The sequence below is a fragment of the Sturnus vulgaris genome, unplaced genomic scaffold (genome assembly GCF_052056855.1).
Source record: "Sturnus vulgaris isolate bStuVul1 unplaced genomic scaffold, bStuVul1.hap1 Scaffold_195, whole genome shotgun sequence".
Taxonomy (NCBI): Eukaryota; Metazoa; Chordata; class Aves; order Passeriformes; family Sturnidae; genus Sturnus; species Sturnus vulgaris.
The window spans coordinates 4757233-4766722 of record NW_028276170.1 but is presented as its reverse complement, the minus strand read 5'-3'; the positions used below and the strand labels follow the sequence as shown (position 1 = coordinate 4766722).

The 9490-nt window shown below is 52.2% G+C and overlaps 1 protein-coding gene across 4 annotated transcripts; it reads left to right on the top strand.

Annotated features, from left to right (window-relative positions):
* Positions 1-1892: 1892 nt before the first annotated feature.
* Positions 1893-7518, top strand: LOC148218024 (class I histocompatibility antigen, F10 alpha chain-like). 4 transcript variants are annotated; one of them, XM_088158008.1, is made up of 8 exons: positions 1893-2186; positions 5070-5333; positions 5580-5855; positions 6128-6400; positions 6493-6597; positions 6685-6720; positions 6840-6872; positions 7247-7518. In XM_088158008.1, the coding sequence occupies exons 2-8, from the start codon at positions 5135-5137 to the stop codon at positions 7261-7263; spliced, it is 939 nt and encodes a 312-aa protein (XP_088014134.1). In that variant the 5' UTR covers positions 1893-2186; positions 5070-5134; the 3' UTR covers positions 7264-7518. The 4 variants fall into 4 exon arrangements, with proteins under 4 accessions (XP_088014134.1, XP_088014131.1, XP_088014133.1 ...); XM_088158005.1 differs by lacking the exon at positions 1893-2186 and adding an exon at positions 4196-4298 and having other exon boundaries at positions 6840-6890; positions 7250-7518; XM_088158007.1 differs by lacking the exon at positions 1893-2186 and adding an exon at positions 4197-4298 and having other exon boundaries at positions 7250-7518.
* The last annotated feature ends 1972 nt before the right edge of the window (positions 7519-9490 follow it).

Sequence of the window (9490 nt, the reverse complement as noted above, 5' to 3'; positions counted from 1 at the left end):
GAATTCTATCCTGAAAGCTGACTGGTGGGATAATCTTTTTGGGGGTGTGTGGTGGAAAAAATTAGGATTCATGCTATTGTGTTCTGTTTTAGGTCTATTGTTTCTGCCTTGCATGATACCATGTCTAATCAGACTAATACACTCAGTAATTCAAGGAATGCAACTTACAGCCATACCTATAGATCCAGAATTAACAACAAAAGGAAAAATAAACTCCTTGATGGTACTGAAAGCACAATCCATGTGCACTCGAAGAAGAAAAATCGAGAAAATAGTGACTGAATGCAAAGAAAATACCCTGGCATGAGAAATGTTAACCAAATTTGAGAAAAAGTGTGAAGAGCTAGATGCCACATGAAAAATGTTAAAAAAATTAAAAGCTAGTATAAAGAAACATAGACAATACAAAGTAGCAACTTTTTAGAGCACGAATCAATATAATCAAAAAGAGAAATGGGGGAATTGTGATAAATGTGATTCGTGCTAATTAAGTTGTAACTATATTAACAAAATTGTATTTAGATCAATAGAAGACAATTGTTACAGAGTGAGAAGGGGGAGATGAGTGAGACAGGATAAAAGACATCTCCCAGATGTTGGGAGTCGAAGAAGGAGGTTGGAAGAAAGTCAGATAAGAAGAGTCGAAGGACGAAGGTCTGATAAGCGGCATCTAGAAATACAGCTTCAACCTTGAAGCTGTCAAAAATGGAATGATCACAAGCATGGGACTTAATTAAAGTCATGTTATGGAAAACATCTGCTCAGTCACACAGGGCGCCTGCGCTACCTGCAGGTCACACCTCGGTCACTGATGATGATGATGGGCCTTCACCGGAAATAAGACCCTCAAAAGGATGAGAGACCCCCTAACCCATTAGTAGTGCATGCGCCGTGCAGTATAGTTACGTAGATCTTAGGAATAGAAACTAGGAGGAGTTTTCTAGAAACTTCTGTAGCCTACAGTATATAAGTGGGATTGTTAGCCTGGATGCTTTGATACGTGAGGAATGGGAGCCACTCCCCGTATCCCCGGTCGGAGGGGGGCCCCTCCCCGGTCGGTTTTGCTTATGCTTTATACGAACCTCAATTATACTAAATTACTTACTGCCAAATTTTGTATATTCTTAAATATATGCACTTTGATTGTTTCATCTCCAATACTTTAATTGTCATCTCCAATACTTTGATTGTATTCATTTTGTTACTATTAAAAACTTACTATTAAATTTAATCTTGTTGCTTGATAAATTGGGAAAAATAGAACATCATTCATAACACAGGTAAGTACCGGTGGTCGAATAAATATCCATATTCAAATTCACAAAGTCCCTGGGCAATCGTCAGTCTCACAGAAAACCATCTGGTCTTTGTAGATAAACACCAGGAAAGTCTGGTTTTTGTAGATAGGCAGCACTGATCAAACAAATGTAGGAAGGATTATCGGGAAGTCTGATTTTGCAAGCTGGTAGTGAATAAAACTTATTTGAAAAGCATAATATTCATAACAAGGGGATTTAAAACAGAATGACGTAATAATATATTTTCCTTTACCTAGTGTCCATGCTTCACTTCAGACTTTAGTACTCTGGTTTATACAAGCCCCAATACTTTTATGATTACTAGGAATTTTTTATCACTTATCACAGTGCCAGCGAACACGCGGGGCTGGGAAAGGCGTGCCGGGAGCTGCGGAGAACTTTGTTTGTGTTTCCAGGCCAATGGCGGCTCGGGCCCGGGCCCGTTCCAGGGCTGTTCCTCATCTCCGCCTTTGCCCTCCCACAGCCCGGGGGGCCCTGAGAGCGCGGGCCGAGGCTGGGCCGTGTGCAGAGCCCGGCCCTCGCTGCCATTGGCTGATTGTGCCAATGTCACTCCTGGTTGTCGCGCGCTGATTGGGCAGAGCAGCAAAGGCGCCATTGTGGCAGCGTCTGTGCGGGCCCGGCAGCGGCGGCAGCGGCCGGAGCCCGGGGAGGCGGCAGCGCGATCCAGAGGGATCCCAGGGGGTGGATCCAGGTGAATTTCCTGGAATTCCCCCTTTTCCCCTCCCCCCCGCGCTCCCTCGGGCACTTTCACTTTCGCATCTCTCGAACTGCGCCACAGCTGCGACCGGGGACAGCTGCGATGGCTCCAGCGCTGGGTCTGGGGCTTCTCTTGGGGCTCCTGGGGGTCCGGAGGGGTGGCGACGAGAGGTGAGTGGGACCCCCCGAAACCGGGACCCCCCCCTGAACCGCAATTCCCGGGCACCGGGAACCCCGTAAACCTCCATTCCCGGGCAGCAGAACCCCTTGAATGCCCATTTTGGGTCCTGTGTCCCCCCTCAGTCCCCTTTCCCAGCACTGGGACCCTCCTGTACCCCCACATCTGGCACCGAGAACTTTCCATACCTCCTTCCCTAGCATTGGGACCTTCCCGTACCCCTTCATTTGGCACGGAGATCCCACTGAACCTGCATTTCTGATCATCGGCTCTTGGGTTTTACTGGATTTTTTTTTCTCTTATATTTACATAAATCTATGTATACAAACAACAGGACGGGAACGCTGGAGCAGTTGTCTCGAAGCTTTATTCCATCACAATCATCAGTTTCATTTTACAGAACCAAGCAAGGGAGATGGAACAGCTTCAGCTGCTAGCCCAGCAGGCGAAGTTCTCTTTGCTATAAAGTCTTTTAACTAGTTTCTAACCAATAGCATTAAAAGTATGAATAGTATTAAAAGGTGACAAGCGTTTGCTCAGGCCAATTAATAAAGTTACACGTACATCTTGTTTTGAACACTACTTGCTTGTAATAGCTTAAAACAATGGATAAAGGTTGATTATTAAGCTTACATATTTCTACTATCTTGCTTAACATTTTCCTATCTCTACACAGCTCGCAGCCCTATTGTTTCATGTCCTTGAATCTTCAGCATTCTTGTATTTCTCCATCCTGAGATTTGCTTTCACACAGCTTTCTGAGAGTTTTATACCTTTTTATTTCCCACAACTGGCACCCCCTGAACCTTCATTTTCGGGCACCGGAACCCCCTTGAGCCCCGAATTCCAGGAAGGAAACTCCCCCTTAACATGCATTCCCCAGCACGGAAACCCCCTGAACCCCCATTTTTGGGCACTGAGACCCTCCTGCACTTCCATTTTCAGGCGAACCCCCCTTCCTGGGCACAGAGACCCCCTCGAACGTTCATTTCGGGCACCGGGACCCCCCTGTACCCACTTCCCCGGTCCTGAACCCCTGAACCCTCATGCTCGGCAAGGGAACTCGCCTGAACCCCATTTCTGGGCACCAGGACCCACTGCACCCCATTGTCCGGCACTAGGACCCCCTGAACCCACATTCCGCACCAGGATCCTTGTGCGACCCCAAATCCAGGAATTAAACCCTTCCTAACCCTCTATTCTAACGCACCAGGACCACCCTGCACCCCGTTATCCAGCACGGAGATCCCCTTGCAGCCCCTTATCCAGAATCCATAGCCTCCCTGCACCCCCTTTCCCGACCCTCTCCCTCTCGGAGACTCCAGTCCCCTTTTTCCTTTACCTCGGGACCCCCTGGATCCCCATTCCTGCCTTTCCCAGCCCCCACTCTCAACTTTCCTCAACCCCTGCACCCCTTTTCCTGGGCACAGGGACCCTCTGGATCCCCCATTGCCTTCACCCCCCTTTCCTTGACCCCGGGACCCCCTGAACCCCCATTACTGGGCATGGGGACCCCCCTGCACCTCCGTATTCATTACTGGGACCCCCTCCTGGATCCCCGTCACGTGTACTGGGACCCCCTGCACCCCCTTCTCGGGCATCCCGCCCTTCCCAGACCCCAGACCCGCCTTTTTCCTTCTCCTTTGCACCCCCAGATCTCCCAAATTTCCGTGTCTCCCCTGTTCTCCACTCCCGGCGCTTTCTTAAGGGGGGTTTCAGGGAGTCCCAGGTGGTTCTCAGAGAGCTCCAGGGGGGTCGCAGCGGGGATCCAGAGGAATTCTCTGGGATTCCCCCGTCCCTACTCCCCGCCGCGCTCCCTCGGTCTCGTTCGCTTCCGCGTCCCAACCTGTGAGACCGGGATCTACCCGGCGACCGGTGACGTCACTTAAATATCGATCTTCCATTGGTGAACAGGATATGGAGGCAGGAATGGGGGGGGGGGAATTGGAGTCAGAGCTGAGGGCGGGGCCGGTGCTGGGGCCGGGGCGGGTACTGGGGGCCGGTACTGGGGGCGGGCCCGCAGCGGAGCAGCGCGATGGCTCCAGCGCTGGGGCTGCTCTTGGGGCTCCTGGGGCTGCTGGGGGACCCGGGGGGCGCGACGAGAGGTGAGTGGGGCCCCCGAAATCGCGATCTCCCTGCACTGCCATTTCCAGACTAAACCCTAAACCTTCATTCCTGGACTCGGGAACCCCCCACATAGCCACATTTTGGGTCTTGTGACTCCCCCCATCCCCTTCCCCGGCACCAGGACCCCCCTGAACCCCCATTCCTGGGCATGGAGACCTCTGTGATCATTCATTTCCTGGAACCGGGAATTCCCTGCACCCCGTTACACAGCACCGGGACCCCCATGATCTCCCAGTTCCTGGCGATCAGGATCCCTCTGAACCCCGAATCGCAGCATGGGAGACCTTCTGAGCCCCCATTCCTGGGCACTGGGACATCCCTGAATCTCCGCTTCCGGGCCTGGGACCCCTTGCACCCCCTTTTCGGGCATCTCGATTTTCCCAGACCCCAGTCCCGCCCTTTTCCTTGACCTTTGGATCCCCCGGACCTCCATTCCTGCCTGTCCCAGCTCCCAGATCCCCTTTCCCTCAACTCCGGGGATCTCTGGATCCCCTTTCCTGGGCACAGAGGCCACCTGGATCCCCCATCCCGCCTCTCCCAGTCTTTGTATCCCCCTTTCTTGGGCACAGGGATCCCCTGGAACCCCCATCCCACCTATCCCAGTCCTTGTATCCCCCTTTCCTTGATACCGGGGGTCCCCTGAGCCCCCATTCCTGGACACTGGAATGCACTCCCTTCCCGGCTATCCCAGTTCCTCTTTCATTGATCCATGACCCCCTCAACCCCCCCAAATCTCTGTGTCCCTCCAGTTCTCCACTCCCTGCGTTACCTGGATGTGGCGGTGTCAGAGCCCAGCCCAGGGATTCCCCAGTTCATGGCCATTGGATACCTGGATGGGATCCCCCTCACACGCTACGACAGCGAGAGGGGCCGGATGCAGCCACTGACACAGTGGATAAAGGATGGAGCCGAGCAGGGATTTTGGGATAGGAAGACCCAGATCTGTGAGAGGAGCCAGAACGTGGCTGCTGGGAACCTGCATATACTGCAAGACTGGTACAATCAGAGTGGAGGTGAGTGAGGGGATCGTGGGGCTGGGATTTATGGGGCTTGGATGTGGATTCACAGGGCGCCAAGGGGCTGAGATGGGGATCCATCCATTAGGCTGGTATGGGATATCTTGTGATCCATGGGCTGGGATGTGGATCCATGGGGTTGGAATCAGGCTCTGTGGGTCTCCATCAGACTCTGGGGTTGGAATGGGGCTCTATGGGGCTGGGACACAATTCCATGGGTCTCTGTGGGTACAATCCTCCCAGGTCTCCACACTGTACAGCGGCTTTTCGGCTGTGACCTCCTGTCTGACGGGAGTGTCCGTGGATCCTACCGGGATGGCTACAATGGGCAGGATTTCACCTCCTTTGACCTGGGATCCAGGAGATTCGTGGCTGCTGACAGCGCTGCTGAGATCACCAGGAGTCGCTGGGAACGTGAAGGGAACGATGCTGAGAGCTGGACGAATTACCTGGGGCACGAATGCCCGGAATGGCTCCAGAAATACGTCAGATACGGACAGAAGGAGCTGGGCCACAAAGGTGGGAGCAGAATTCCTGTGGGAATGTGGAATTTAGGAGTGAGGAACTTGGGAACATGATAATTCCTGTGGGAATTCCGTGGGCAAATCTCACCTCCATCCAATTCCAGTGGGAATTCCAGGGGCAGGTCTCACCCCCATCCCATTCCAGTGGAAATTCCAGGGGCAGATCTCAGCCCCATCCCATTCCAGTGGAAATTCCAGGGGCTGATCTTACCCCCATCCCATTCCCATGGAATTCCATGGATGTCTCTCACTGTTATCCCATTCCAGAGCCCCCTGATGTCCATGTGTCTGGAAAAGAGGAACACGGGACGCTGATCTTGTCCTGCCACGCGTACGGATTCTATCCCAGCTCCATCGCAGTCAACTGGATGAAGGGGGATGAAATCTGGGATCAGGAGACGGAGTGGGGCGGGATCGTTCCCAACAGCGATGGCACCTTCCACACCTGGGCCAGGATCGAGGCGCGGCCGGAGGAGCGGGAGCAGTACCGGTGCCGGGTGGAGCATCCTGGAATGTTGGAGCCCGGGATCTACGCTTGGGGTGAGGCTGGGAATGTGGAATGTGGGAATTGGGAATTTGGAATTCCCCATTGGGGATTCCCCTCCCTCTCCTCACCATCCTGCATTTCCCAGACCCAACTTCTGGTGGGAATCTCGTCGTGGTGGTTGCTGTGTCCATCGCTGCCATCATCATCCTCATTGTCCTCATTGGATTCATTGTCTGGAAGCGCCAATCTGGTAAAACACGGGATGGGGGACGGGATCCACCCGGCACCATTCTGGGAATCCTGTACCACCAACACTGATCCTACTCTTTTTCCACAGGGCGGAGGGACAGGAATGGATACAACATAGCAGCCGGTGAGTACCAGTGGTGGATCCAGCTCTGGATCCCCTCTTTGTGGATCCTAGGATGGATCCTGGGGTTAATCCCAGTGTGTGATCCGTGCTGGAATCTCATGGATCTTCTCTTTCTGCAGGAAAAGATGTGGGAACCAACGGCTTGAATGCAGGTACAGAGTGGGATCAGGGTGAGATTCCAGAGGAGGACTGGGGCAGGATGGACAGATTGGGATCATGGAGGAATTCTGGATCAGAGCAGGATCAGATGGAATTGTGAAGTGGGATTGGGGCTGGATTCTAAAACGGGATATGGATGGATGGATGGATGGATGGATGGATGGATGGATGGATGGATGGATGGATGGATGGATGGGGCAGGATCAGGGAGGGATTCCGGAGGGCTACTGGGGCAGGATGGATAGAGCAGGATTGGAGGGGGATCAGGTAGAATTCTGAAGGAGCTCCTGCTCTCCATGGGCTCCAGCCAGGTCCATCCTGCGGGATGCAGACAGGGACAGGGTGACACCATCTTTTCTCATCCCAGCAGGAATCACTGCCTGAGTGATCCATGGAGCTGGATCCAGCCCCTTCCTTCTTCCCAGGAAACCAAGAGCTGCCAGCAGAGCTCATCCTGCTGCTCCCAGACACCCACAGCTTTTGCTAATGGATCCATTTCTGATTTTCCAGTGTTTTAAAGCCAGGAACCACAAATATTCCCAATGCTTTAGTTCTGCTGTGAAATTATCCTGCTATGGGGCAGTAAATCCTGCTTGGGGCAATAAATCCTGCTTTGAGCAATAAATCCGAGTTCCCTCCTCCAGTGTCCAGCAGTTCCTCTCTGGGAGCCAGGAATGGGGATGGGGACACTGGGGACAAGGATGGGGACACTAGGGGCAGGGCTGGGGATAGGGACAGGAGGGGCAGAGATGGAAACAGCAGGAATGGGAATGGGGACACCAGGAGCAGGTTGGAGACAGCAGGAGCAGGATGGGGACACCAAAATCAAGTTGAGGACAGCAGGAGTGTAATGGGGACACTGGGAACAGTTTGGGCACACCAGGAGCAGAACGGCAACAGCAGGACTAGAACTGGAACGTGCCAGCTACATCCAGCTCCATCCCCCAGGATTCATTTCCTGCTCTGTGTCCCATGTCCCAGGTCTCCCCAGGAGGGTTTGGCTGCGTTGGGCTCCTGGAGGGGCAGTGGGATGGGGGGAGGGGTCAGACCAGGCCTCATTGTCCCCAAAGGTCCTTGAGTGTCCCAAAATCGGGGCTCGGGATCTTGGAGAAGTTCCCTGGCCATGACACGAGCATGAGATGGCCGTGAGATGAGAGTGACCATGACACAACCACAACCCTGACCAAGAGATGATTTGGACCAAGAGATGACCATGGGTTGGCCATGAAACAACCATGGCCTTGGGGTGACCCTGATGTGGTCGTGGCCATGAGATGACCATGAGGTGACAGTGACATGATCATGAGGTGACCATTACAGTGAGATGACCGTGAGCATAAGATGATGGTGATCAGGAAATGACCATGACCATGAGATGGCCGTAACCATGAGAGGACCACAAGATGATGGTGACAATGAGATGACCACGAGATTGCCATGACACCACCACGGCCCTGAAATCCTGAAGGCCATGAGATGATCATGACTGTGACCATGACACATCTTGACCAAGAGGTGACCACGAGATGACCACAACACACCATGGCTATGTGGTGATCAAGACCATGAGATGATCATGACACAACCATGGCTGTGAGACAATTGTGACCATGAGGTGACTGTGAGGTGACCATGACCATGAGATGATGGTGACCATAACTATAGGAAATAAGAAAAGCCTTACAGAATAAGTGTGGGAAGATAAGTTGAAAGGATAGTGCAGAAGGCAATGTTTCCCAATGAATTACACCTGTACTGATTACTGAGGAGTGCAAACAGCCTTGCCTGCCCAATGAGGATGGGTGTTTTATAAAAGAGTGGGCTAGCTGGCCACTAGTCACAGTCACACTGGCAGTTGGAGCTTGAGACTGAGGATCTGCTGCAGTTTGGGGTGGAGTCTGCTGTGAGGAGAGAAGGGACATGGGGCTGTGCAAGGGGCAGATGAGATAAGAAGTTGTTGTGACAGGGTTAGGTGGCTGGGTAAGGGACAGGATGAGGTTTAGCCAGTCATGTAGAAGGAAGAAGGAAACTTGCAGAGAGAGGAGGAGTCAGAGCTGTGTGGAGCTGCCTGTGAGGGAAGGAGTCAGAGTTGCCTAAGAGAAGTCCATTGAAATAAGGCATGAAAAGTTTTTAATAAAGGACTGCTGATGATGCCAGTCATGTCCATCTCAACATAATTACTACATCCCCCCACGTCCCCACCCATGTCTCAGTTCAATGTCTTTGTTTTTACCCCAAGAAGAACTTTTATTTTTTTATTTTTACCCCATGAAGAAAAATGAAAAGCAAATCAAGGCCAAAAGAAAGGGATTTCCTTGTCCATGCCAGCTGAGGATCCATGTACTTTGGTGGGAGGGAAGAACCCCACTGTCTCTAAAATCTTGGTCTTTGCTCCAGTTCATCAGTATTTGGCTGCAGAAGACACCCCTGGGCAATAGGAAATAAAAACCATGGAATCACTGAGGTTGGAAAAGACCCCCGAGACCATTCAGTATTCCTGCATGCCACCAGAAGATAGGACTGAATGCAGAAGATTTTTTTTTGGCTTGAAGTCAACAAATCTGCTCTCCCCAAGGAATTCCCAATGTCAGTTTGGGCCCCAATGGACGTT

What these genes read in the sequence shown, in the direction of transcription:
- LOC148218024 (XM_088158005.1), top strand. Translation starts at nt 4,229, where the DNA reads ATGGCTCCAGCGCTGGGGCTGCTCTTGGGGCTCCTGGGGCTGCTGGGG. An exon ending in CTGGTACAATCAGAGTGGAG is followed by an intron (nt 5,334 to 5,579) that starts GTGAGTGAGGGG and finishes CAATCCTCCCAG; the next exon opens with GTCTCCACACTGTACAGCGG. An exon ending in GAAGGAGCTGGGCCACAAAG is followed by an intron (nt 5,856 to 6,127) that starts GTGGGAGCAGAA and finishes ATCCCATTCCAG; the next exon opens with AGCCCCCTGATGTCCATGTG.